Consider the following 25633-nt stretch of genomic DNA (forward strand, 5'->3'; position numbering starts at 1 on the left):
TAAATTAAAAAATTAATAAGTATTTTTAGAATTTGAGAGATCAAATCAAATCACTTATTCAGATTGAATACATAGAAAGAGAGCTTGTCTGATATAATCCTCTTCTTTGGGAATAGACAAAAAATAAGACCAAAACTAAGATTCTGGTAGATTTAAGCCCAAAGAGAAATCCTGATTCCTTTCATTTTGATACAGCCCTTACATGTACTTAGCTCCAGGTCCCCTGCTTTTCCACACTACAGAGAATGAAGTTGCCTTCCAATCATGATGGAACCACAATTTCTATGTTACATTTCAGTATTTGTGGCACCAAAATTTGAAAACAACCTGAAACACAAATTTTTCACAATTTTATTCCCTGAATCATCAGAAGGTCCCCTGAACAGTTCCCAAAAGTGATGGGTCAATAAAAAATAGACTGAGTAAGTATCAAAGTTTAGCTATGTACTAGATACAGCATTAAGCGTTTTGCATACACCATCTTCTTCAGTCTTGCAATGATGCTAGGCAAGAAGCTATGATGTCACTGTGGTTTCCCAGTCCCTTTTGAAGGGATGAGAAAACTGGGCTTGCTGTGGAACAATGGTCTTGTATTGGTTTAATAAAACACCGATTGGCCAGTAGCCAGGCAGGAAGTATAGGTGGGGTGACCAGGCAGGAAGTACAGGTGGGGTGATAAGAACAGGAGAATTCTGGAAGGAGGAAAAGTTGAGTATGCAGTTGTCACAGAGGAAGCCAGACACAGAGGAAGCAAGAAGCAAACGCCTCACTGATAAAAAGGTACCAAGCCACGTGGCCAACATAGACAATAATGGGTTAATTTAAGATGTAAGAATTAGTAAATAAGAAAGCCTGAGCTAATAGGCCAACCAATTTATAATTAATGTAGACCTCTGTGTACTTCTTTAGGGACTGAAAGGCTGCGGGACCAGAGGGGACAGAAACCTCTGTCAACATGGGGGTGAATTTCACATAACAGAGTCACAGTTGGAATATGAATCCAGAATTTGAACCTTAAAGCAGTCAGACTATTTAGCCTACTCAGTATGTACATATAAACTCCCTCTTAAAGAATAGGCACTTAATGGCTGTATATTTGACATAATGCTCTCAAGTGCGGTTTTGAACATTTCACTTAATGGCATGGTCCAAGACTAAAACAAGGAGTTGTGGAAAAGTCAGAGATCTAGATCTCTCTGACACCAGCCTACAGCTTTCTTTTCGGGTCTAGCAGCTCCAGCTGGGCTGGTCGTTGGGACCCCATAAACATTTTATACCTGCTGACCAACACTGGCAACGGAGGCCTCATGACCTCCCACTTCTGAGTCTCAGCAAACTGAACTCTTTCGGGGTCCCTGAAACTGACTCATAAAGAAGGGGTCTTTTTCTTGAAGGGTGGCTGAAGAGTTGTCCACCTCCCTGGCTTCTGCTGATGCTACTTGTCAATCCAGTCTGTTTACCACCCCACCTCCATGCCTCTCCTCACAACATTTGTTGCTGCTATGTTATTACAATGTCAAAGAAACATATATACACAGTGAGAGGCTTCCATCTTGTGCTGTCTGCTGCCTTCTGTCTGCTGCCCTGTGCTAAGGACAGGGGAGAGGGTGGAGAAGAAGAAACTGGGAAAAGCACACCCACATACTGCAGCCTCTGGTCTAGCACACCCACCTACTGCAGCCTCTGGTCTAGCACACCCACCTACTGCAGCCTCTGGTCTAGCACACCCACCTACTGCAGCCTCTGGTCTAGCACACCCACCTACTGCAGCCTCTGGTCTAGCACACCCACCTACTGCAGCCTCTGGTCTAGCACACCTACCTACTCTGGTCTCTGGTCTAGCACTCCCACCTACTGTAGCCTCTGGTCTAGCACTCCCACCTACTGCAGCCTCTGGTCTAGCACACCTACCTACTCTGGTCTCTGGTCTAGCACACCCACCTACTGTAGCCTCTGGTCTAGCACACCCACCTACTCTAGCCTCCTGTCTAGCACACCTACCTACTGTAGCCTCCTGTCTAGCATACCTACCTACTCTGGTCTCTGGTTTAGCACACCCACCTACTCTAGCCTCTGGTCTAGCACACTCACCTACTCTGGCCTCTGGTCTAGCACATCCACCTATTCTGTCCTCTGGTCTTGCACACCCACCTCCTTTAGCCTTTTGTCTAGCACATCTACCTACTCTGGCCTCTGGTCTAGCACATCCACCTATTCTGTCCTCTGGTCTTGCACACCCACCTCCTTTAGCCTCTGGTCTAGCACACCAACCTCCTCTAGCCTCTGGCCTCCCTAGAACTCCTGTCAAGCCCTAGGTTTCCCGTCTTCCCTACCTTATGCTCAGCTGGCCACAGGCCCTGCACCAGAACATGCAGCTGTAAGCCACCATTCTAGCAACTTGGGCATGGTCTCAGTGTCTCAAATCTGGGCTCCTGTGCTCTCCATGGCACAGAGAAGATTATGGGAGAGGAATTTGTGCATCTACAAAATGAAGAAGTGCACCTCAGGACCTTTGACTCAAAATCTGATGCCCTGCCACTAGCCTGACAACCTAGTAGCCTCTCTATGACTGACCCAGAAAGGAGTTCTGTTTGAGTTCTACACAACTGAATTAGAAACAGGTCTCGGAGCACAGAGACATAAACGCTGATGACTGTCAATACAGAAAAATGTCAACTAGATGAATTCTGTAGGTTGTCTGCCATGTGTAGCTGTCACTTTTTGAAATGTGAATATTCATTTGAGTTAAGATAAATCACTTGTCATTGACGAGCTTCTGGCTTTGTTTGCTATCTAGAAGAGGAGCCTTTGCCACAGGCCTGTTTTTCCCATGGAGATTGCCTTCAATGGTGATTTCATCCCACTGATGCTCAAGGCTGTGATCTACCAGGCCGTCCCTCACCCGAAAGAATAACACTCTGTCCTTTGTTTCCTTCTCAGAAATACAAATGTGCAGCGAACCTTTTTCTCCCCGCTTCTTCTTTGTTCTGTCGATGTGGTCCTTCAGCTGGATGCGGACCTGCCTCTCATTAGGCTGGTCTCGAATGAACGGGTGCTTCATCAGCTGCTCTGTGGCTGGTCGCTGGCTGTGGTTCTTTACCAAGCAGCTCTCAATAAATGACTGGAATTTTTTTGACCTGCCAAACAAAAGAGATGAACTCACAGATAAAATGATAACATAAAAGAAAAGAAAATACATCTTTTGAAATATGGCCTTAAAAAGGGGGGGGGGAAGGCCATACTGTGAGTACAGGGATCATCCAATCACAAACCAACTTTAATATATTAGCACAATAAAGTTTAAAGGTCAGATCACAATCAGCATACACATAACGAAACATATGGTAGTTATTATATGCATGGGAACATTGTCACACAGGGAACAGTCCCTTACACAAAAGATTGAGAGGAATCAAGAGGAAATGACCTCCATGGGAAGCAAGCAGCACTTTATCTATGACCCCTATAAAGCCAGGCTTCCTCCTAGATAAACTCTATACTAAGAAGGTCTGGGAGCAGGGAAGGCCTGGAGGCAGATACCACACAGGTGATCAGGGTGGCAAGGCCCCAAGGCGGCTGAAGTAACTGTGGACTGGTGCCAGGAACCGTGGGTGGGGCATGTGTGTTTCTGCTGGAAGTTTCCAGGAGTGATCCAGAGTCAGAAGTAATGACGTTCCCTGCTTCCCAGATGCCTTGGGAGCTCTCCATAAACAGCGCATTAGGACCACTGATACCTGAGCAGCTTGCCTACTCAGCAGGGAGCCATTTCCTTTTGCTCTCTGTCGGCCTCCTGGGGCTGTACTGTGGATCCCAGAAGGATCCTTTCTCAAATTCCCCAACAGGGACATTTTGCAGAAATGTATGTAGTTCAGGCTCAAGAAGCGTCTTCTGCACACAGAATATCATGTGTAGCATGTGCTCCAGCATCCAAGTGCAAGGGGTGGGAGAAGGCTCAGCAGGTAAAGCCTGGTGGGTACTGAGCAGCTGCTATCCTAACCCTAGAGGGAGGTGGGAGAGACTTAAAGGATGTCTCCTGTCGCTGAGGGTCCTGGAACAGAGGTCAACATACAAGCGTCAGGAGAGACCTGCATCAACAATGTGGACGAGAGAACCAACTCCTGAAAGTTGTCCCCTGACCTCTGCATGTGCATGTTCTTGCCTACACACACACACACACACACACACACACACACACACACACACACACCATGAACCATGAATGCACACACGCACACACACATACACACAGAGAATGCTTACTATATATTATATATGCAAAGAAAATAATTCCAGATAGAATACATTTAGGATATTATCTGCTTCTGCCCACATCAAAGCAATTTCTTACCTTATGCCACATTTTTCAAATAATATATTTTCTTCTTACATTTCTAAACTATGTATACATTTTTAAAGTATCTCGCATCCATCTAAAAGCAATGTAGCATCCTTAGCCACTGCCTCTCTCACAGATGAATTCGGGTTGGCTAAGTCATGAACTAGAAATAGTGAGAACAGAACTATCCATATACCTGCTTTGATGTCCTCCAGCCGAAACTCTGTTCTTCCTCACTGGAAGTTTTCAGAGGTGTCGGGAAGTGCCCAAGTCATTGTCACATTGTGAGCAAACTGCCTGTTCTACACGTGCAGTGAATGAATGCACTAGCGTACACATGAATGTGTCTGACAACAGTGTGTTCTGGCTGCATCCCAATCTGTGCTTGTGAGGAGCCTAAAGGGAGGTCTGCGGACTGGGGAGATGGCTCGGTGGATAAAGTGCTTGCTGTGCAAGCTCGAGGACCTGCATTTGGGCCTCTAGCATCCACGTGCACAGCTAGAATGGCGGTGTGCACCTCTAGCATCCATGTGCACAGCCAGAATGGCGGTGTGCACCTCTAGCATCCACGTGCACAGCTAGAATGGCGGTGTGCACCTCTAGCATCCACGTGCACAGCTAGAATGGCGGTGTGCACTTCTAGCATCCATGTGCACAGCTAGAATGGCGGTGTGCACCTCTAGCATCCATGTGCACAGCCAGAATGGCGGTGTGCACCTCTAGCATCCACATGCACAGCTAGAATGGCGGTGTGCACCTCTAGCATCCACGTGCACAGCTAGAATGGCGGTGTGCACCTAGCATCCCTCTGTTGGGAATGGGGCACAGAACAAGCAGATCCTTAGAGCTAGTAGTCTAGCCTGTTAGTAAGTTCCAGGTTCTGTGAGAGACAGTCTCAACAGCGAGATGAAAGGGATTGAGGTGGTCACCTGACACTGTCTTTTGGCTTCCAAATATGTGTGCGCAAATGTGCATGTGCTCTAGCCCACATACGTATACTACACACACACACACACACGCACGCACACACATACACACACACACACAGAGAGAGAGAGAGAGAGAGAGAGAGAGAGAGAGAGAGAGAGAGAGACATAGAGATTGGTTGCAAGGAGTAGTATGATTTTCTTTCTCAGATCAATCAAATAAAAATACTGAAAAAAAGACTCATCTAAAGAATGAACTGGGAATTATAACACTAAGCTCAAAAAACAGTAGCAAACCTGGCAAATTCCACACAGGGCTGCTGTGGGCAGGAAAATCAGCATCAAAAAAATGGAAACAAAAGCGACTTACAACAGAGCTATTAAATATTCACAAGGAATGAAACAGCACTTCTCTCATTCACTGGCAGCTAGGAAGAAGTGCTTGTTTTTTTATTGTAAAGTGCTCTGCTATTAATTAGAGGGTGATAAATAAAAGCAATCACATCCAATTTGAGAAATGAGATCCAGACCTCAATAGACTGTGTATTCCTTTCTCTGACACTGACATCTGAAAACAAAACAACCAAAAAAAAAAAAAAAGCCAGAAAACCCTCCAGTTGTGCAGGCAGAACTAGAACTGTGTGTTAGCAGTGCTCCACTAGCAGAGCCAGCTGTGAGAGTTCCCTTGCCAGAGCTTGCAGAGAATGGCTTGGCTCCCGAATGACGGAGATAATGTACTGTGTTCTATAAAGCTGGCAGGGCATCATTTGAAGAGATAATGCTGATCCCTTAAAACATATTCTCCAGTCCAGTGTGTTGGCACATTCCCCAAATCCCAGCAACTTGGAAGGCTGAGGCAGGAGGATCACCAGGAGTTTGAAAATATATATGTATGTATGTATATATATATGTATATATATATATATGAAGCTGTACAGAGGAACCCTGTCTCCACAAAAAAAAAAAAAAACCAAAGCAAATGCCCCACATCAGCAAAGAAGGAGTCACTTATTTTTTAAGTTAGTGTGACCAAGGAATCAACACGTTTAATTGCACATTTAATTACAGGTGAAAGTACTTTATGGGTGCTGAATACCCGCTCACTGGGTGCTTCAATGGGTTCAAAGTAAATTTAGAGTACTGTTGGTAACTTAGCATTGTTTCTTAGAGTAATAATAATAATAATAATAATAATAATAATAATAATAACATAATTAAATAATTAAAAATAACTTAAATAATAAGAGATAACCTTCAGGAAGGCAAGACACAGCCTTGCCAAGAGGCGGATGAAGTGCTGCATGTCAAGAGCTGATGAGCACGAGAGATGGATGATGGTGGATGGAGAGGGAATGCCAGTGTTTGGTGTTCACAGTCTGAGGTCTGACAGACTCACCCAGTTACACACTGAAGCTGCTTACAATAGCCACTGTACATCCACAGTGGCAAATTTGGCCTTGAAAGTCTGTCATGGCCCTGTGCTAGTTCTCATACCCCCTTTCTCTTCCTTGGACTTCATCACGACAAACGGCTTAACTCTTCCGGGCCCATTTCTGTGACTGCAAATACAGACGTCTCCAGAACTTATCTCAAAATACCACTACAGTGATTAAGTAAGTTAATTCCTTTAAAATGCTTCTTGTGATTAGCACTGGCACACTGCAGGGACATTTGACCATTGTCTGAGCATCACTGAACTCAAGGAAGAGAAAATTCTGCAACACAGAAATTAGACATCACTAACATCCCCCATCCATGTGTGCGCATGCACACACACACGCACACGCACACACTTCTGTTGAATAAAATGGGCACTGTCAAGCCCTGTTCAGTGACAGGGAGATGTTTGAAATATGGCATTGTTGTTATGAGACATCACAGAACATATATGTCCAGTTGAGTTGGCCAGAGTCACCAGGTGGTCCTGTCCATTGCTAGCTAAAATGCTATCAAGCATGTGACTGTACAATGTTCATTAAGGGAATTGATCTAAGTATATTTGATTTGCGAAAACTGAACAGAAAAGGTTAATTTCAAAGCTTATGGGTTTTGATTTTGATAAAGTGCGCAGTCACAATACAAACTAGCAAATTCAATTTATTTAGAATATTCCATGACATCTACTTTATATCATCATTATTTTATTTGGAACACACACACACACACACCTTCATCCTTTCTCGAAACAAAGGTGCCCTGACAGCAGGCATGGAGTGTGAAAAATAGTGCGGCTTGTGGGTGTGGTGTGTACTGGCTAGATTTTTTTGTCAATGTGATACAAGCTAGGGTCATTTGGGAAGAGCTATCTTCAAATGCGAGAATGCCTCCATCAGATCAGCCTGCAGACAAGTCTTACAGGGGCGTTTTCTTAGTTAGTGATTGACATGAGAGGACCCAGATCCCCGTGGGCAAGGTTTCCAAAAGCTGCTGAGGTCAAGCAATGGGTGGCCGAGTCAGATCCCCTTCAGGAAGGCCCCATGAGCCCCGACATAGGGCTGTGAAAGGAAGCCTCACTCAGGATATCAGAGAGCCAGGATTGTGGGGTGTTCACTGAGGAAAGCCATTCTAAGACAGACTGTGTGTGCTGGAGATAGAGCAAGAGAGGCAAGGCCAGTGGAGACCAGAGGCCACTACCACAGCGTGAGATGCTTGGAATGGAGCTATGGGATTTGGTTCCCATGCTCGATGCAGACCCGGCCTATGCCCTACTTTTCCTTTCTGTGCCCATAGTCCTTTCCTCTTAGAAGGAAAACTTTCATTTTGTGCATTGTAAACCGGAAATAGTTGACTTAGTCTTTAACTTTACAGGTTATCACAGCTAAGAGACTGCTTTGGGTGTCACCAGAGACTTTGGGCTTTTGAGCAATTAGATCTCAAACTGTTTAGATTTAGGGGACTCTCATAGATGAACTAAGTCTACGTTGCGCTATGAGATGATCATGAGTCTTCGAGGCCCAGGGGTGGGATTTTAAAGCTTAAATAGTATGTCTGAGTGTCCAGCAGGAAAGGGTGGGCTTGAGGTGTTTCATCTTCATTGCCGGCCTACCGAGACCTGGAATCACCTGGGAGACACACACCCGAGTGTGGTGGTAAGGGCACGACCAGACGGCAGGTGCAATCTAGGGAGGAAGATCGTCTTGAGTGTGGGCAGCACTGTGCATGGATTAGAGTCTCTGTCTTAATGAAGAGGAAGGAGGAGCACACCTGAATATCAGCACTCACCTTTCTCTGGCTCTTGACTTCGGACATAGTGTGACAACTGTCTTACACCCCCATGTCCTTAATTTCCCCTCGTGACGGACCGTGCCACTTCTCTAACTGTGGGCTTTGTCAGGAGTTTTGTCCCGGAAATGATGCAGGGATAGACGCAGCCCCTTAGGTGACATGCCTCTGGATGGCCAGCTTGTTCCTCTGTGGGTGAGCTCAAAATATCTCCCCAGAAGAGCGAAGAAAGAGGAGGAGGCTTAGCGACAGGGGACAGGAAGTAAGACCCGCGCCATACAGCAGGCTCTCCTAGGGAGCTTGGCACACTCCAAGCAGAAACCTGGCAGGCAGCAGGCTTTGCTATGTCACTGTTGCTTCCAGGGGAGGGAACTGAGCTGGCTCCCCTCTCCAGGAGTGGGATCCAGGGAGGAGAGAGAAGAAATCTCAGCAGAGAGAGGAAGGGCCCTCCTGTGCTCTGTCACCACAGGCTATATGGTGCCCAATGAAAGGCTGTTGCTGGGGAGAGAACATGCCTGGTACCATGGTGACCCCCTGAGAGGAAGGAGAGCAGAAAAGCTTTGCCTCTGGTTACCAATAGCAACTCACACTCCCCTTGCCGGTCTGGCGACTTAGAGACTGTCATTGCTTGTGGCTTTTCTGTTTCCTTCCCCTCTCTCTGTAGTGTGCCTTTCCTCCGTTCAGCTGGGGTTGCTATGTCATTACCAGCTGATTGGTACTAATTAAGCCTGCTCTATGTGGTGGGTGTGTGCCTGTGGGTGGGAAACACGAGGATGCCAGTCAAGGGCCTGAGCCTCAAGTCCTACAAAAAGGGCCAAATGACTTGTTCCTTTTCAGTTGAGCTGCCCAGGACTTACATCTAGGGGGAAAAATAGAAGGAGGTCACAGGTGGGCAGGGATTAACTCCAAGACAAGAAGAACCAGAGATAAAAGAATGCAACAGGAGGCCATGCCACTTCTGTAGCAGGGGAGGGGGAGCATCAGATTTTTGTTACAGAATAATAAGACATAAAGACTACACACGGAAGTGACAGTTCATATCTGGCTTAACCCGAGGACTCCGTCTTCAGACCTCACCGGATCGTTCGCCATCCACATTCCCATCATGCCCCCTTGTGACAGTGTGCATGTGGTAGCTCTTTAGAACAAGTCACCTTCATGTCAGGACAAGCTTATTAAGAACAAAGGTTATACTGCTCTCCCCAAAATAGGAAGCCAGCATGCCCTGTCACAGAGAGAAAGGAACTAAAAAAAAACCCCACAAAGACCCACAATTTCCCATGCCAGAGACATCGCATGGACCATTAGCGGGTCTGTGTGGGTGCGCGGGGAACCACTGTCTTGAGGACTAGAAGTCAGTCAATCTAATGGGCTGACTCTAAATCATCACCTCTCTGATGAAAAGTGTCATGTAGTCGGGAAAACACACTGTGGTCATAAATCATGGCGTTTTCATGCCATTACTTGGGATCCATTTTGGCAAATAGCTCTTTGCCTTGAGGATAGGGTTAACAATGTGCTGTACAGACGGCAGGTAATGAAGCTGCTAGTTCAAGATGAATGGTAGGTAGCATACAGAATGTCACCTGCAAGCTGTGGTATGCATCCTTTTAATCCACCCAGAAGGACCTAGAGAGGGATCCGAGATAATTCAAAAGATCTCAGAGAGGCTGTGCACATGGCTAAGTCAGTACAGTGCTTGTCCGGCAAGCACAAGGACCCGAGATCAGATCCCCAGAACACACATAGTACAGTAGCCAGGTACAGTAGCATGTGTCTGTAACCTCAGTGTTATGGAAACTGAGCCAGGGGGATTGCTGGGACTCACTGGGCAGCCAGTCCAGACAAAGTGGCGACCTCTGTTTAATGAAACACCCTTTCTATAAAACTAAGGTAAGAAAGCCACCGTGAACGATAACTGAGGTCAACCCATGGCCTCTGCACTCAAGCACACATGTGCACCTGCAGACGCATGGTCTCACACACACACACACACACACACACACACACACACACACACACACAGGGAGGAGCACAGGAAAGCTTCACCCATAGATCTGCAAACTACTGGAGGGCAAACTCACCACTTCTTAGACTTGAGGCGAGGCGCTGGGTTCCGGGGGATGAGGAAGAGGGCTCTCATAGGATGCATGTCACAGAGGGCTGTGGGAGACCGAAAACAAGAACCAGAGCCAGTCAGAGGCCAAATCCACGCTACCATCTTGGCTATGCAGAAAACGCTGCACAAGTGTTCAATGTCCATAAGGCGCCTGCCAGTAAGGGGTCAGAAGACCCAGGCACTTCTCTTGGGCAAGCATTTCAAAGGGCTGGAGCCTAATTAGATGAATATCATAAAATTCCCATTTCAAACAGATACTAACAATCCTAATGACCATGACTTCATGTCATAAGGAAAATAAGCTAAAGGGCCAAAAACCCGGCCATCTCGGTTGTAGTAGCCACTTGCCATTCAAAATCAACTGCAGCAGATGTCAGCTCTGATTGGCGTGGCTGAGGTAATTTTATTTAACAAAAGCCTAAGCTATAATCTAAGAGGCATCTAGACATCCACAGCCCTTTCTCCCTATTGGAGGCTCATGCAAACACTGGTATCTCTGTGTATTTCTAGGCTCTTGGTACCCTGAAACTTTCAGGTTGCATGGGGTGTCTTGAGTTTGAAATCCTCCAGCCCCAGGATGACCACAGAATGAAAGTCAGCTCATAAACACACTATCATGAACTCACTCTACATTCTTATTTCAATCCACGTATCCTATCGCTTACAGTGAGAATACATTTTTTTTTGTACCAAGATTGAGAATATATGCTCCCTTGATGCCAGAGGACTCTGTGGGTAGTTTATTTTTACTCTTGTCTACCACTCAGGATGATACCACAGTTTTAAGAGTGTGGTATCTGAAATTTGGCGACTCACAAATGCCACCGTGAGCAAAGGAAATTTTGTCAACAAACACTCCAAGTCAATCACGCCGCGCATGGATTCAAGGAACTTAAGGAAAATGAGAGGGCAGCGAGGACTCCGAGAGCCCTAAGTCTAAGAATGAGCGGTCATGAATGTCCTTGCAGGTCTTTTCAGCCCTGGGTCTGTGCGGGGTGGATGAGAAGGTGTGAAGGCGTGGGAATGCTCATGCAAGGACACTCCTGGGGGACGGAGAAGGGGCCAGGAAAGAGTCATGCTACAGTGACGCAATCCTAGCCCTGGGTGGGGGAGGGAAGGTGGGTCCGAGACTGCCCTGTAGTCCCAGGCAGGGACAGCGTGGTATCAGGATGTTGCTTGAATCACAGCAGCCTGCGAAGTGAGCCCATGCCTCCCAGGAAAAGGTGTGTTGGTGTCTACTAAGGTTGGCACTGAGGGGCAGTCAGGGACTTCTAGGCGGTACAGCCTCAACCCCCCACCACTGCAACAGCTTCCAGAGGCTTCTGTGGTGCTAGCACAAAGTTCCAGGGGACTGGGGAGGTTCTCAAGATGGCAAGCATCCGGGACACTGCTCCTATAAGGGCAGGGACGTCTTAAATCCTAAATCCTAATATTTCCAGGAGAGGGGCAGCCTCTGAGTGCAGGTGCTTGTGAAAGCTGTGCCTAGGGATTGAGCTTTGGAGTTCTGTACACGGTGCTGCCATTGCCTGTGGTTGCGTCAAGTTCTGTGTAAGGCAGAGTGCCTCAGGAGTGAACCCCACAGTAAGGCAAAAAGTGGGTAAGGCAAGAAGACTCGTCCGCGTTAGCGTTCTTTTTCCTAGCAAAACCACACTGATCTGAAACGAACAGACATCCTCGCTGATTTAAGACGCTCCTGCTCCTTAAATATGCCACATCAGACCCATGCCAGGCTCAGTGGAGCAGAAAGAGTCCAACCGCAGCCCTGGCAAGGAACCTGCAGAACCCGCAGGACCAACCAGCAGCAAATTTTACCCGGGGAAGGAACTTACGGGGTGCACCTTCTGCCATCTCAATGGCGGTGATTCCCAAAGACCACAAGTCACTCTGTAAAACAAGAAAGCACAGATACACACACAAATTCAATTAACAGAGCACAATTTGGTTAAAGCTGGTAATGACTTCAGAACTGCCTGTGGGGAAGTCAGTCCATTGTCTGTTTACGAACCTATTTCTCCCACCAAGCTGCCGAGCTGGAGGAGTCACACTTGGCTTTGCACTGCATGTATTTTTCCTGGTGCCTGGCATATGGTATGCTCCCAATAAGCATATGAAAAAATATATAAGGATTTTTAAAGTTAATTTATTACTGAGACTTACATGTTAGTGGAGCCACAGGAAATTTTGCTGTTTCCAGTTTTTTAACTTGGGTAAAATAAGGGTTTCATGACACTATTACATCTGCCTAGCATCTGCCTTTCCTCCCATCTCTCTTCCAGCCTCCTCTCTTCCCCTTCCACACTGTTGTTAGTCCCCTCCCTTCTCCCAGATAGGTTCCCCCTCCTATCTGCTCTCCGTCTCAGACACAGTTTTGTCTTTCAATGCTTTTATTGGCTATAGCTGTTACATAGTACACGGCACATGTATGAAGATACCACCCGCTAAGGCGTGGCACTCCTGCGTCTTCGCCATCATGTCGAGGCAGCAAGCATACCTCCCAGAAGATTGCACTCTCCTTTCGTAGGCTTCCCCTCTTTCCCAGCTCTCTTTCCACTCTCTAGGTAACTTACCCATCTGTTCTCTGTCACTGTGGATCACATCTTCCAAATTTCACAGAGAAAACAAAACGGTAGGGGGCCTTTTGCATCTGTTTTTTTTTTCCACTTATGAAACATTCCTGAAGGCCCTCCTGGTTGCATCATATTGATACTTTGTGTCTTTTTGTTATTTTATTAGTATTCTACTAAGCGAATGTACTGGAGTTTGATGTACTTGCAGAGAGACATTTGGAGTGTGTCCAGTTTGGGCTACTCTACAGAAAATGGTTGCAAACCCTGGTGTCTAAGTCTTGGGGACAAGCTTTTATGCCTTCTAAATAAATTCAGAACTACTGAACCATTTAGTAGGTATTAGTCACATTCAACATGTCCAATGCACAACAATGTACCTGTTATAATGACAGGACGAGGATGGGGGGGTTCTGAGGGGGGAATTCGCGTGCATTTCAAACAAGCAGCCAGATGCTCTCTAGCGCATTTACAAACTGCCATGGAGGTCGGGTCTTCAGCTCTAACCTGCCTTCTTTTTTTGTTTTTCGAGACAGGGTTTCTCTGTGGCTTTGGAGCCTGTCCTGAAACCAGCTCTTGTAGACCAGGCTGGCCTCGAACTCACAGAGATCCGCCTGCCTCTGCCTCCCGAGTGTTTCTAACCTGCCTTCTTACATTTGGCTGACTGTCACGTTCTAGCCAGAGTTTTCCCTGGTCAGGGCTCCCTGCTTTACTGGAAGGAATCTCCATGTCTCTCTATCCATGTGTGGTGATCTCTGAGTATGTCATGGCCAATATCAGCAAGACAAGGAGGAAACCATGAGACGAACCCAGAAGGATGCTCACTGCTCCCTCCTCTCAGCTGATGGGTAAGAACACCTACATGGCTCCGGTCCAGGGATTGCATTCTGATGTCACCAACCATCACACTCCCAGGTTTTTAGGGGTTTTATGTACATTATTCAAAATTCTCCCTTGCAATTCTCCTTTGTACTCAAATTATAAATATCAAAGTGAAGCTTCCTTGCTATCCCCATCAAACAAATGTCAAGGGCACAAGAAGGTGTGTGTGTGGGGGAAGGGTATAATTGGAAGGGAGTCATGGACTACATGCTGAGTCATTCCCTCGCACTGAATTTCTCAGTAGCCTGTGACTGACAGGCAGCCTGCTCAGTATATGAGCAGAGTCCCTTAAGATATACAAGGGGATATACTGGGTGCCTAGCCTACCTCCCAGAGTGCAGTCCCCTTAGAGCGGGTAGCAATGGGGACACTGAGGCGCTGGGCCCACACAGCAGTGAGGGGAATCAACTGCTCTCCTTGGTCTCTGCTCCTTTTCTGGATTTCTTCCAAATCTCTAGATGATACAAACACTCTCAGAATGTGTGCGTTCCAGCAGATGACTGTTACTTGTGCTGGCTCAGGCGTGTAACGCGACAAAGATGAGAACATGGCTCTCTTGTACCTGGCCTTACAGTTGGCACACAGAGTGGCTTCGGAACAGGAGAGAACATCAAGACACTCGCTGCGTGGGTGGTGTCAGACAGGAAACGGAGAAGAGCTGGAAGTGGCAGGTCAGCGTCAAACGTCCCTGTGCTGTCCTAAAAGTGCTCCAGCGACCTCAGGACTTGCTACTTTCCCCAGCCATTTCCCCAAAGTCTAGGAACAAAGCATTTCTGGAGCTTGAGAAAGCAAGGTTCTCTGCCGCTAACTGCCATGGCAGGGGTGGGCTGGAGCGGCCTTCAGGCCCAGGGAGCTTTGTGCTGGTGTGACAGTTCACACATTTGAAAAGAAATGATGGCACCAAGCTGAGAGGGCTCCGGGCCAACCTTCAGAGAGAGAAAAATTACAGCGCAGCCTGGCTCACTTCTGTTTCTGAGTTTCTGTTCAAACTTTCCCACATGGAGGAGAGGTGGCAAAGAGGACAGACCCACGGGGATGTGCAAGCTGGACTCTCTTTTTTCCCTCCACCCTCTAGGAAGTCTGGATCCCAGCAGCTTCCTTCTGCTGTGCCAACCACTGGCTTTTCTCGCGTTAGCCGCTCACACAGGTGATGGCCCTCACCATGCTGTCTGTGTTCTTTATGCCCTTTGCCTCAACACTCAGGGTGGGGACAGGGAGAGAGATGGAGGAGAAGGAAGATGGAAAAAGAGAGAGAGAGAGAGAGAGAGAGAGAGAGAGAGAGAGAGAGAGAAGGAAGGAGGGACAATAAGCCCATGTTTTGTAGGTCTTTGTTTTGTTGACTGGACAGTATGGTACATAGTAGACTCTTTTTATAGATGTGATGAATGAGCAAACAAGGAACTATGGTCCAGACTGCCTACTGTCTTCACAGACCTCCTTACCCCAGATCACAGAGTCCATATAGAAAATGGAGCTGGCTTTGCTATCACAATGCCAGGTCTTGAGAATTCATCTTTAAGTCAGCAACCCACAAATAATTGTCCCTGACTCTTACTTTGTCCACAAGTGACAGAGGTGTTGGGGAAACAAAGGAGCAGAGATTCAGTGACGTCCCATTCCTATGCTGCAAAGCTAGCCTTAGTTTCCTAGGGAAATGTAGGTTGGTAGAGAGAACAAGTTTCAAACGCAGACACAGCCAGATTTGATTCCATGTTCCTGATTTAGTGACTTGCAGAATGCTGCCCAGCTTAGCTTTCTCAACGGCACAGGAGGTGCTGGTGGCATGCATGTTTTCAGGAACACTGCCTAGTACAAAATCTGGTGCACAACAGGGCTCAAGCATATGGATTTTCCTTGCCTGTACTGCTGGGTGAGGGTCCTTGGTCCCCCAGTTTGGTTGTCATGGTTTTCTCCCATGCAGTTGTGACAGACATCATTTGTTGGCTAGCCTGAACCCCACTCCCACTGTCACCTCCATTTCATGGTACCACAAAGTTACATTTGTGTATCCTGGCACCCCAGCAGTGGGTTACATTTATGGCCAGAGCTATGACCAATGAAACATACACAAATAAGCCTGGGAGTTTGTGCTTTCCCAAAATAGGGAGCTAATGCAGCGGGTGGTATTCTACAAGCTCCTTTCAACTTCTTCATGTCTTGAATACAAACATGGTGTCTAGAGTTGCAGCACCCGTCTCGCAAACTGAGGTCATATGCCAAATGAGTGACACAAGGGCAGAAAGGCAGCAGGCAGAGCTTCTGAAGCCATGCTCATCCCATCAGCTGTGGACAGCATGACTCCAGACGATTCCAGGCAAAGATATTTGCAAATGATCATATGTATGTGTATATGTATATGTGTGTGCGTGTGTGTATTTATAGCTGTGTATATGTGTACGTGTGTATGCATGTACACAAATGTTTATACTATGCATAGGTGTGCATGTGATATGCATACATAGATGCATGTATATACACAGTAATAGTAGGAGGAAATATGAAGAGAAAGAACTTGACTGTAGGAAATTGGGAGGTCTCCCCTGCGAGGCCTCCCTGGAATTGTACCGCAGGAAGAAGGGATGGTTAGTAAAGAAAAGACGTCTCTTTCTTAGCCTCTCTGTTCACATCAGAGCCCTATCATCCCATCCCAACAGCCTGTGTCTCTGTCCTTGTCTAGTGACGTGGCCAGGCCAGTCACTTGACTATGGTTTGTTGAAGACTTCATTTCACATTACTGTCAGTATCATTTTGTACTGGAGTTATTCCATTTTTAAAAGAGAAATAGTTATATTCTTAAATTCTTGATCATATAGACCCAAAGCTGCTTGTAAAGCTTTGCTTAACTGCCTGTGCTGGGAAGTTCTAAACGTCCCTGACAGGCCCTGTTTAACCTTTAGATAAATTAGTGGATCCAAAGACACTTCAGAACTTAAATAAAGGGGGAAATGCTCGCATTACCACCGGCAAGACAGAGTGCTGGGGATGAGCAGGGAAGAGAGCACAATAGGAGAGCGAGGCAGAGATAAGTCTCCTCCGTGACCACGGTGTGACTCGTTTTGGCAGGCGTTGGGCAATTCATTATTTCAGCAGTGCTGTGCCGCCTGGCCTGCAGCATGATTAATGGCCCATCCCTGTGCGCTTTGCAAACGGAACAGAGACAAATCCTAGTGCCGCTGAGAAGGCAGACACAAGGTACAGCTTCTGGCTGAGGCCTGGGGACAGTTGGCACATAGTAACTTGCACGTAACAAAAGAGCATTCTTCCTTATCTGGGCTGCCCAGCTCAGTGGAAGAGAGCATCCATACCCTAAAATTGCCATTCAAGGAGAGAAATGGCATAGCTAGACGTCTAGTGTGCCCTACTGCAGCCACGGACCTGGATCTGCCACGCAAGGAGAGGAATGGGTAGCTAGACGTCTAGTGTGCCCCACTGCAGCCACGGACCTGGCTCTGCCACGCAAGGAGAGGAATGGGTGGCTAGACGTCTAGTGTGCCCCACTGCAGCCACGGACCTGGTTCTGCCACGCAAGGAGAGGAATGGGTAGCTAGACGTCTAGTGTGCCCTACTGCAGCCACGGACCTATCTCAGACACAGCACTGGTCACTAGGTGACAAGACAAAGGCAGTAACAGCCTGGAGACCATTGCTCAGCTACAATGTGAAGGGAACGCATAGCCTGCAGGGTTCATAGAAGAATTCAACAAGTTGATACGCTCCAAGGTCCTAAAGGCACAGTGCAGTACAAGCAGCAGACAGACTTTTGGGGGTCAATTATGGCCAACTGACAGTTCAGTCAGTATACCCAAGCCTGAGCTGCACAGCCTGGCATAAGGCAGGCCAGACAGAAACCGGGAGCCCAGAGGAAGCAGACTGGGCATTGCCTGTCTTCCAATATCTTTGTAGTCTCTCTCTGGGGCCCCCTACTGGCAGACCTGATCAGATATCAGACAGACAAACAGAAGTGGGGACAGCGTGGTGGTCTAGACAGACAGACAGCAGCCTGATAAGGAGCACAGCCTGCTGGATTCTACAATGCTCCACAGACACGGAAATAGTCTTGCATTCGGAAACAGGCTTGCGGTTTGTCCATTCTTTTAAAAATATTTCAATTGGGAAGAAAAGAAATCATAAGCGTGTGTGTGGTTGCTATAGAGATCAGCTTCGTCTGGTGGTTAGAGCTTTAGTGATGTGAGTTCCAGCTCAACAGGAGGCGCCGAGAGATGGGCAACGCACAGAGACTGAGCTGCGTGAAACTGCTTGCTTCACTGGGTCGAAAAAGGGCCACAAAAATCAGACTTCCGTGAGATAGGGGAGCACCAAGCTGTCCTATAGCACTTCTTACCACATGGTAGACACTATGTGACACCTTTATAAATACAATATCATAGGCTGTGACACCATAATGTGGTGGGACAGATTAGCAATGAGCACAGCAAGCTGGGCCCTACAGTGCCTCACAGACATGACAATAGTCTTTCATTTGGAAACGTGTGTGTGTGTGTGTGTGTGTGTGTGTGTGCGCGTGCGTGCGTGTATGCGTGTGGTATAATACCACCATAAAGTGGTTTTGCAACCTCAGAATATATAACTGATTATGTACCTATATACCAAACAGAACTGAAGTAAGGGTCAAGGAGGATGTCCAGGCAGCTGCAGCTCTGGTAATCCCATTTCACAGAGAAAACCAAGGCAACACAGGCACCTCCCCCCTCCCCGCCTGCCTACACTTGCTATCTGGCACGGAGGAAACTGTCAGAAGATTCATCGTCCATGGGATTGGCGCTGTGCCTGAAGGAAGTGGCCCAGCTGGGACTGCTGAGACAATCCCACCTGGTGGCACTACACAGTGTCTGTATTGTTGTCTTCTGTCTGAGTGAACTTGGAAGGAGCCCTGTGTGGAGCACAGTACACAAGACGCAGGACATGTCTACAGTTGGAATTGCCCCACTTGGGGGCAACCTACATACTGTGTTCTCGTTAGCACCTGCTGTCAGATTCTCCCTTCAGACTGCTGCTCACCTAATTTCCAGCTGACCCTCATGTTCAAAGGAACATTTCCACCTTGCCTAATAAAATCCACGCCTGGGACATTAAAGGAGCTGAGTAAAAGCAGCTGCGCCTGCAGATTGGCCATTGGTGGGGGACAAGTCTCTCAAATGACAGGTAGTGCCAGCAAAAATCAGGCCCAAAGGAAGGAATGTGGCATGGAATGTCGGGGGAGAGGCATTTTCTTGGACATGTATCACCTCACTAGCTCAATTAAAAGAGCAAATTCTATTGATACAAAAACATCAAAACAGGGCAGAAAGACATACAAAATAAGAATTAAGAATGCATCATCCATGTGTTCCAATGCTTTCTAGGCTATTTGCAGATTGTACACCTCCAACACCATGGATGTGCATGCATATATGTGTTCATACATGTGTGCAGTACATTGTGTATCTCTGTGTGTACAGTGTTTCTACATCAGGTAAACGGGAGTGAGGCTACAGTAAGAGGAAGGCCCTTTGGTAGTCACACTTGGGTGCCAAACACACACTACTCTAGTGCCTCATTGCTAAAGCAGTGCATAGCATTCCCTTGAATAGAGAATTAGGTTTTTACTCTGTCAGAATCCAATGGATATTGGCCTGGCCACACAGAACTTTCTTTAGTGGGTATCTCTGTTACCTGTCAGATTCCATCCTACTGAAATATAATTTACAGTAAGTTTTAAAAATACCAGTTTAAACAGCCTAGGAATTTTGAACAGCTTTATTAATTTCAAATCTTTTGAATGCTTATTATTAAATGGGAACGCTTTCATTACTGCCCTGCACACTTACCAGGGAATGAAACCTTTCCTTTTGCTTGAAGTGTTTTGACAGAATTTCTGAAAACGAGAAAGGAAGGGCCCCCAGGAGAAAGCCAGCACACCAGGCAAATGCAATGCAGTCTCTCCTCCTCACATTCTGTGGGTTCCTCCCTGAACACACCAATTCCACACAAACCAGACTGCAGTGAGAACGCCAACTCTATAGACTCCCTTTCCACGGAGGTCCTTAGCGAATCAATTACTTTTGCTTTCATATGAAACTCTCAGGGACTGGAGAGATGGCTCAGGAGGCTCGGTAGTCATGAGCATACTCTGCTTTCTAGACAACCTGGCTTCAGTGCTCGGTACCCACATTATTAGCTCACAACCACCTGTAACTCTGGCTCCAAGGGATTTGACAGCATCTTTTGGCCTCCAAATGCATATGCAATTATGTGCACATACCCACATGCCCATGTATCCACATCATTAAAAAGAAATCTTTAAAAAGGGAATTGGGCAAATAGAAACATCTACCAGTTTTTAAAAGCATCTCAAAATAAATTAAATAATAATCAATAATAATAAATGATAAATCCCACAACAAAACTAAACTCTAGTCTCCATTTCACCTTCACTTTAAAGCCAGAGCTGTCTTGCTGAAGCTTACAGAATCTAGTGCTATTCGAAGCATCTTTTATTCAATGCACACCACCTTGAAATGTTGGGAACAGACATTTAATCTACATGAGAGCCCAACATGTTGAGGTCATTGCCAAAGCTAGGACTCCTGTTGTCTCAAATGGACTATTCCCTGCAGAGACCAAATCCTTGAATTTTATAGGTCTCTAGTAAGAAATGGCTTATGCAGAGAGCTCGTCTAATCACACACACACACACACACATACACACACACACACACACACACACACACACACACACACTAGTGCAAGTTCAGTAAGCATACACAGAGTGACTGAATAAAAAGTTTCAAAGTCAGCCTGTTGCCAAGCCGTCCCCTGGTGGCAGATCACATTCCTGGGCACTCTGAGCAGAAAACACGGTAGGAGGCCATTCTAAGGGCTCTCATTCTTTCTGGTTCAGGGTAGAATTACAGAGTAGTCAAAACAAATCTCTACGATTCCCCAGAATCCTTTCTGCTTCCTGTTCTTCATTCACATGTCAGGCAAGTCGCTTCTCCCCATGACTGGCGACCAGCAAAGTTCATACACTAGGCATGGAGTTTTCTTCCTTGTGCACAATTGCATGCATGGCAATCTGGATGAACAAGTTCACACTGTAGCCTACGTGACTGACACAGTTGAACCTATTTCCTCTGTGAGGGCTTTTTTTTTTAAATTATGGGTTTTTAAATATTTTTTACATATTGGAATCTCATAAGTTCTAAACAGTATTTCATAGCAATAGTCTGATAAAGACACCCAGGATTGACCTTCATTCCAAGCTTTGGGTTGGCCAAAAGGAAAAGCTATTCTGGTTTCTCTCCTAAAAACACGTCAGCTATAAGGGTCTTGTCTGTGCTACAGAGAAAACACACAGCACATAATATGGCCCACTCTGACACTTAAAAGATTAAGACAGGAATGACAATCTAGACACTCTGGTTCTTCTTGATATAGTTTGTTATATTTTAAAATTTAAATTTATTTATTTTATGTATTTGGGTATTTTGTTGCAAGTGTGTCTGTGTACCACACATGCACATGGTGAGTGTATGTACACCATGCATGTATATGGTGCCACTGGAGGTTAGAAGAGGGCATCAGAGCCCCTGAGACTGGAGTTATAGATGGTTGTGATCTACCACGTCAGTTCTCGGAATCGAACCCTCAGCTCGTCTGTGAGAGTAACAAGTGCTCTTAGCCTCTGGGCCACCCCTCCAGCTCATTCCTGCCGTATTTTGAAGTGGTTTGTGGCATAGATGTAGACCTGGGTAGCACTTGTCACACATAACTACAGTCTGAAGAATTGCTTACAGCCAATTAAAATACGCATAGCTTGTCTGGGATATATATTTTGTAGTGGATTCCCTGACAGATTTGCGGATGGGACTATTTAAATGTGCTGATCATTAGCAGTTTAAATAAGTGACATTTATTTTATCAGGGGATTAATTTTTAATGTGACAGCAGCTCTAAGACGGACTGTTGCCAGGTTATCAGAGGGACAAACTTAGAAGGAGGGACAGGATTTTTATGTTTTCAAGACTTTCAAGATTACACTTCTCTACCATCAGTGCTCAGAGACACCGGGTCTCAAAGACGGTACTGTCTGCATTGCTGTGACCAATGTGACCACATAACCAAATGTGGAAAAGCACGTGAACTTTAACAGAGAAATTTCTGAAATATACTCTTGGTATGGAAACTATGAAATTAATATATGCACCCAGTAACTATTTCCTAAGACCGCACTGCAGGAACAAAGAGCCCTGAGGATTCCTTTCCAAAGAACCCTTATGATGATGATTTAACACTTTTTAAAAAAATAAAGCTACTTTAGAAAGCAAATCAGACAAATCAAATAATAACCAATCTAGACAACAAATGACACATCAAAACCACACGAGACTCTATTTTTCAGGGAGGGATCAGTGATCACAGAGAGATAAATGAAGAGTTGGGAGACCCATGTTCAAGATAAAGTTCAGAGACTATCACCTACTGAGTGTGTACCTGTGAAGGTCTGCCCTCATGACTGGTCGTGATCCAGTAATGATCACGTAATACTGTAATACTACAGAATCCCAAGGACTGCCCACACAGTGTCTCTGCCCAGTGCACGGCCTGAGACCTCTACAGTTGCTCTAGTTCTCATTGTTCACTGCTTCACTTTCTCTTATCAGGGATGTATACAAAAGCAGTGTCGTTGGGCACAGTAGCTCTCAAGGGACTTGTAACTGTGACGCTTGTCAGATCACTGGCTAGAGGAACTGAGTCAAGGAGAGCTGCCAGGAGAAGCCTACTGAACGTGGCCTGAATGTTGAATGTTAGTGGCATGCTTCCAGTCTATAATGAAGGTGACAAGGGATACATCAGACTTCTGGGAAATGCCATGCCACACTAGAGGAAAACCAAAGCATCCTACATCCCACTTCATTCTCCTACAGAGAAGAAACGTCTGTGTATCTAAGGTTAGCACTGTGGAAATTAACAACCTGATATCTTGTAACTACACAAAGATGCCCCCAATATTCATATTTTGGTTTAACATGTGCTGTGCTCTAGTTGGCTAGGAGCATGGAGTTCCAGTGTGCTATTGTGTGGTAGGCAAGTGTAATTACAATAGTGCGCTGGCAGGTTCAAAAAGCTAGAAGAAAGAGTTCTCAAACGTTTGTGAGTGAGCGTGTGTATGCAGGTGTATGTCTGCCGCACCTGGGTGCATGTGCATGAGGAGGCCAGGAGTCAACCTTGGGTATCATTTTTCAGGAGCCTTGATTCTTGATACAGGGTCAGTCCCTGGTTTGGACCTTTCCAGTAAGGCTAGGTTGGCTGACTGGCCAGTAAGGCCTAGGATTACAAACCTGCATCACCATGGCTGGCTCTTTATGTGGGTTCTGGAAGACTGACTTGGGTTTTTATGCTTGTGAGGCAAGTAGTTTACCAACTTAGTGACTACTTTGGGCCCTCTTGAGATTTTTTTTTACCTTAAAATATGATTCTTTAGCAGATGAATGTATATATCCTGATTTAAACATTGTGCACATATGAAAGTATTACATGGGACTCCTTTCATAAGTACAATTGGAATGTTTTTATGTATCAGTAAAAAAATGAATCTAAAGAATTAATAGATGAAAAGGGGTAGTAAGAATATATACTTTGCTAAAACTAAAATATAATCTCAAACATAAACCTTATCTATTTCCCAAGAATAAGATAGAAGAGCAAATTTAAAAGCATAGGAAATAATTTCAATATCATTTTACAAATGGGTAATCCAATATCACGGGTGAGTCCATTAAACAATTCTTATTTGAGTGTCTTACAATCTTAGTCCAAATACTGACTTATAGCTCTCCCTTTGTGGCACACAAATCACAAGCACAAATGCCTGTGAGAGTTACCCCTCGCAAAACTGGACAAGGCTTCAGACACAGCTTCACCGCACACTGAAGAAACCATACCTTGAAATCATACGTGGCATCTGGGTTCTCATCACAGGCAATGACTTCTGGTGCCATCCAGTAGGGGGTCCCAATGAATGTGTTCCTCCTGCCCACTGTTCGGTCAAGCTGGGCACTCACTCCGAAGTCCACTATTGAAGAGAGCACAGTTGACTAGATTAGAACCTCAGGCTGGATGTGAGAATAAAATGGACATGCATTCCTCATGTGTAAGATATATATATAACAAAAAGTTATGATTTTATATTTATTTATTTGGCTAACTTGGCACAATATATGGAAAGGAACCTCAACTGAGAAAACGTCCCCATCAGCTTGCATGTAGGCCAATCTATAGGGCATTCTCGTGATAGATGGTTGATGTGGGAGGGCCTAGCCCACTGTGGGTGGAGTCATCCCTGGGCAAGGGGAAGATAAGGAAGGAAACTGAGCAGGTAGCACAGAGAAGCCTGTGTGCAGCACTCCTCCATGGCTTCTGCTCCAGCTCCTGTCTCCTAGTTCCTGCCTTGAGTTCCTGCTTTCCACTTTGCTCACGGATGGACTGTGACCTGAGACTTGTGGGCTGAAACAAACCCTTGCCTTACCCAAGACACTTTTGGTCATGGTGTGATATTACAGCAATAGAAATTTGATTAGGACAGATTTGAACCACTTCTCACATACATTTTCTGGGACAGAAAAGGTCTTAAGATCATCACCATCCATCCCCAGAAGATTTTCATCCTCCACCAATGAGATTCTATGCCATTGAGCAAAAACAACCTATGACCCCCACTTCACCCAGTCCTCCCCCTGCCCACATCTCTAGGACACCGACAATTCCGATAAATCAGTGGACTCCTACAGAGTGCATCTTATTTCACTTAACACAACGTCCTGAAAGCTCACGCAGGTTGTAGTGTATGTTACAGTTTTCTTCCTTTTTTAATGGGCATTTGGTCCTTTCCATCATTTCTATCCTGTGAACACATACCCTTAAAATGCATGGTTAAGTGGATAAATACACCAACGAGGAAATCACAAATTGCTGTGTTTGATTATACCAAGACTCCATTGAGACCAAAACGTCAAGGGTTCAGTAAAAGACAGGGCACAAAGGGTAACACAAAACTGTAATTGAGACCTAAGGACTAGTATCAGACTGTCAAGTTTCCAGACCATTCCTGCCGCTGCTTAGCAGTGTGACTAGTAAGCAAACCACCCCATGTCTGGTTTTACAAATACACAATGCAAAAATGAAGGCAGCACCATGGAATGACCCTGTTTACAGGAGATAATAGCAGTGCCTCTTGAGAGATATGGCATACATTATATTTGTAACAAGTGCTTGTTAATAGCATCAGGAGGTCCCCCGAGGCCCCATCACCTAGTCTCTATGAATGCATCCATTTAGCCTGCACAGTGTATGCTATTGTTTCAAAAAGCAAGTGTTCATGTGATGAATGCTTGACCCCAGTTGCCAATAGAATGGGAAATTATGTATTTTAACAAAAGGGAAGGGCAAATGTTTATATCTCTTTTGAAATAATCCTATGACTAGAAAACCCCTTGTCAATAATAAAATGAGAGCAAGTGCAGGTTTTTTGTGAAGGACTCTAGAATACTTTTAGCTATCATCCTGGCTCAGTCAAGAACCACCTC

The 25633-nt window shown here is 45.8% G+C and overlaps 1 protein-coding gene across 7 annotated transcripts in view; it reads right to left on the reverse strand.

The window, feature by feature from the left end:
• The window catches only part of Tnik (TRAF2 and NCK interacting kinase), a 401320-nt gene that overhangs the window by 101561 nt on the left and 274126 nt on the right, over window positions 1-25633 (reverse strand). For all 7 annotated transcript variants that reach the window (XM_048452645.3, XM_048452644.3, XM_085682322.2 and 4 more), the window contains exons 7-10: window positions 23993-24123; window positions 12433-12487; window positions 10569-10647; window positions 2962-3137 (exon numbers count right to left, since the gene is read on the reverse strand). In XM_048452645.3, coding sequence (XP_048308602.1) covers window positions 2962-3137; window positions 10569-10647; window positions 12433-12487; window positions 23993-24123 — 441 coding nt within the window. The remainder of the gene's footprint in view (window positions 1-2961; window positions 3138-10568; window positions 10648-12432; window positions 12488-23992; window positions 24124-25633) is intronic.

This window comes from Myodes glareolus, chromosome 20, assembly GCF_982192425.1.
Source record: "Myodes glareolus chromosome 20, mMyoGla1.1, whole genome shotgun sequence".
NCBI classification, from domain to species: domain Eukaryota; kingdom Metazoa; phylum Chordata; class Mammalia; order Rodentia; family Cricetidae; genus Myodes; species Myodes glareolus.